Source organism: Fulmarus glacialis, unplaced genomic scaffold (genome assembly GCF_000690835.1).
Source record: "Fulmarus glacialis isolate BGI_N327 unplaced genomic scaffold, ASM69083v1 scaffold1450, whole genome shotgun sequence".
Lineage (NCBI taxonomy): Eukaryota > Metazoa > Chordata > Aves > Procellariiformes > Procellariidae > Fulmarus > Fulmarus glacialis.
In genome coordinates, this window is record NW_009186855.1 from 48,721 (window position 1) to 50,040 (window position 1,320).

The window sequence follows — 1,320 nt, forward strand, 5'->3', positions numbered from 1 at the left end:
AAGCAAGGAAGCTCTGAGACAGGGGAAGCTAGGGGTGACTACCATGAAGGACAGGCCTTCACCACAGGATTAACCCATTAATTTATTAGCTCTAAACCTACAGGAAAATTTAACTCAGGTGTGCGTAGTCTCAATTCCCTGGTAAGTGCCTACCACACACTTGTGTCAGGACAGGACTTGCAGTGGGGATGCTCCCAACCACATGGGACTCATTACAGAGGGGACTGAGAACCTGCATCAAATCTGAAGCAAAAACAACATAAAATAACTTTGCTTGGCTGTACGTTAGTTGCAACCACTGCCTTTGACAACAAGGTCAATGCCAGGCACTGTCCCCGTGACAAGTCTGTCCACAGAGCAGTATGACTCTACCCCAGACATATGTAGAACAGCAGACTGAACCACCTCATCACCAGCAGGATCATTTGCCCATCAATCATTTACAAGCTAAGAGCACAAGGTGGCCAACAGAGCCAGGGCTTGGCTGCTGCTATGTCTCCGTGCTCAGAGCACCCCAGGGAAAACCAGGCACCCATGCTCCAGCCTCACCTTCCACACAGTGCTCCACCTCCTCCAGGTTGCGCAGCGTTATCCGCATGAGGCTGGAGTTCAGCATCAGCTCGTTGCGGTGTGCCGGCCACATGTACTGTGGGGCAGGGTTGACGAAGAAAATCCGTGTGTCCCCAGTCGAGACTTGGTTGTCGCAGATTAAGGGGTCCCCGAAGCCACCGATAACCACCTTGTTCCCACCATCCAAGAGGATCTCGTGAGTGACGATGTCTTTGCCTTTCAGATAGCGCCAGACTCTCACCTTGAACGAGAAGGAGAAAGAGCACGTGAGACCACTTCACGAACAATTGGCACCTTCTGGCCCAGTTAATTTTTATCATGTTGTCAGAAAGATGCTCAGGAGTGGTTCACGCTGGCAAAGCCTTCCAGCAGAGCTAATTTCATTAGCCATCCCTCTAAAAGCACAAAATGCATGGGCAACGAAGACTAAAGCACATACTACTCTTTCTGCCAAAGCTGCACCCAACTCTCCAGCCCAGGTACTCGGCACTCCAGGCCCCTTCCCCACACAGCCTCGGGGGGAGGCCAAGGGGGACAGGCCTCGTGTCGCAAGGGACCCCCTCAGCCACGCAGGTTCTCCAGCGAGGGACAGAGACCCCTCGTCCCCCAGTGCACATCTCTCCCCTTTGCACTGGGACGCGCTGCCCTTGGCACCCAGATGCAGGATTTGCCTTCAGCTAGGCCCGGAGCCTGCTACCGAGCGTGCCGCCAGCCCAGCCTGATGAAGAGCTGCCCCGCACCAAACCCCAC

General features: G+C 54.2%; 1 protein-coding gene across 1 annotated transcript in view; it reads right to left on the reverse strand.

The window, feature by feature from the left end:
* Positions 1 to 549: 549 nt before the first annotated feature.
* LOC104073054 (agrin-like) overlaps positions 550 to 1,320 on the reverse strand; it is a gene marked incomplete at its 3' end in the record, with an annotated part of 8,800 nt that continues 8,029 nt past the window's right edge. Inside the window, exon 2 of the mRNA XM_009572712.1 lies at positions 550 to 811. Coding sequence (XP_009571007.1) covers positions 550 to 811 — 262 coding nt within the window. The remainder of the gene's footprint in view (positions 812 to 1,320) is intronic.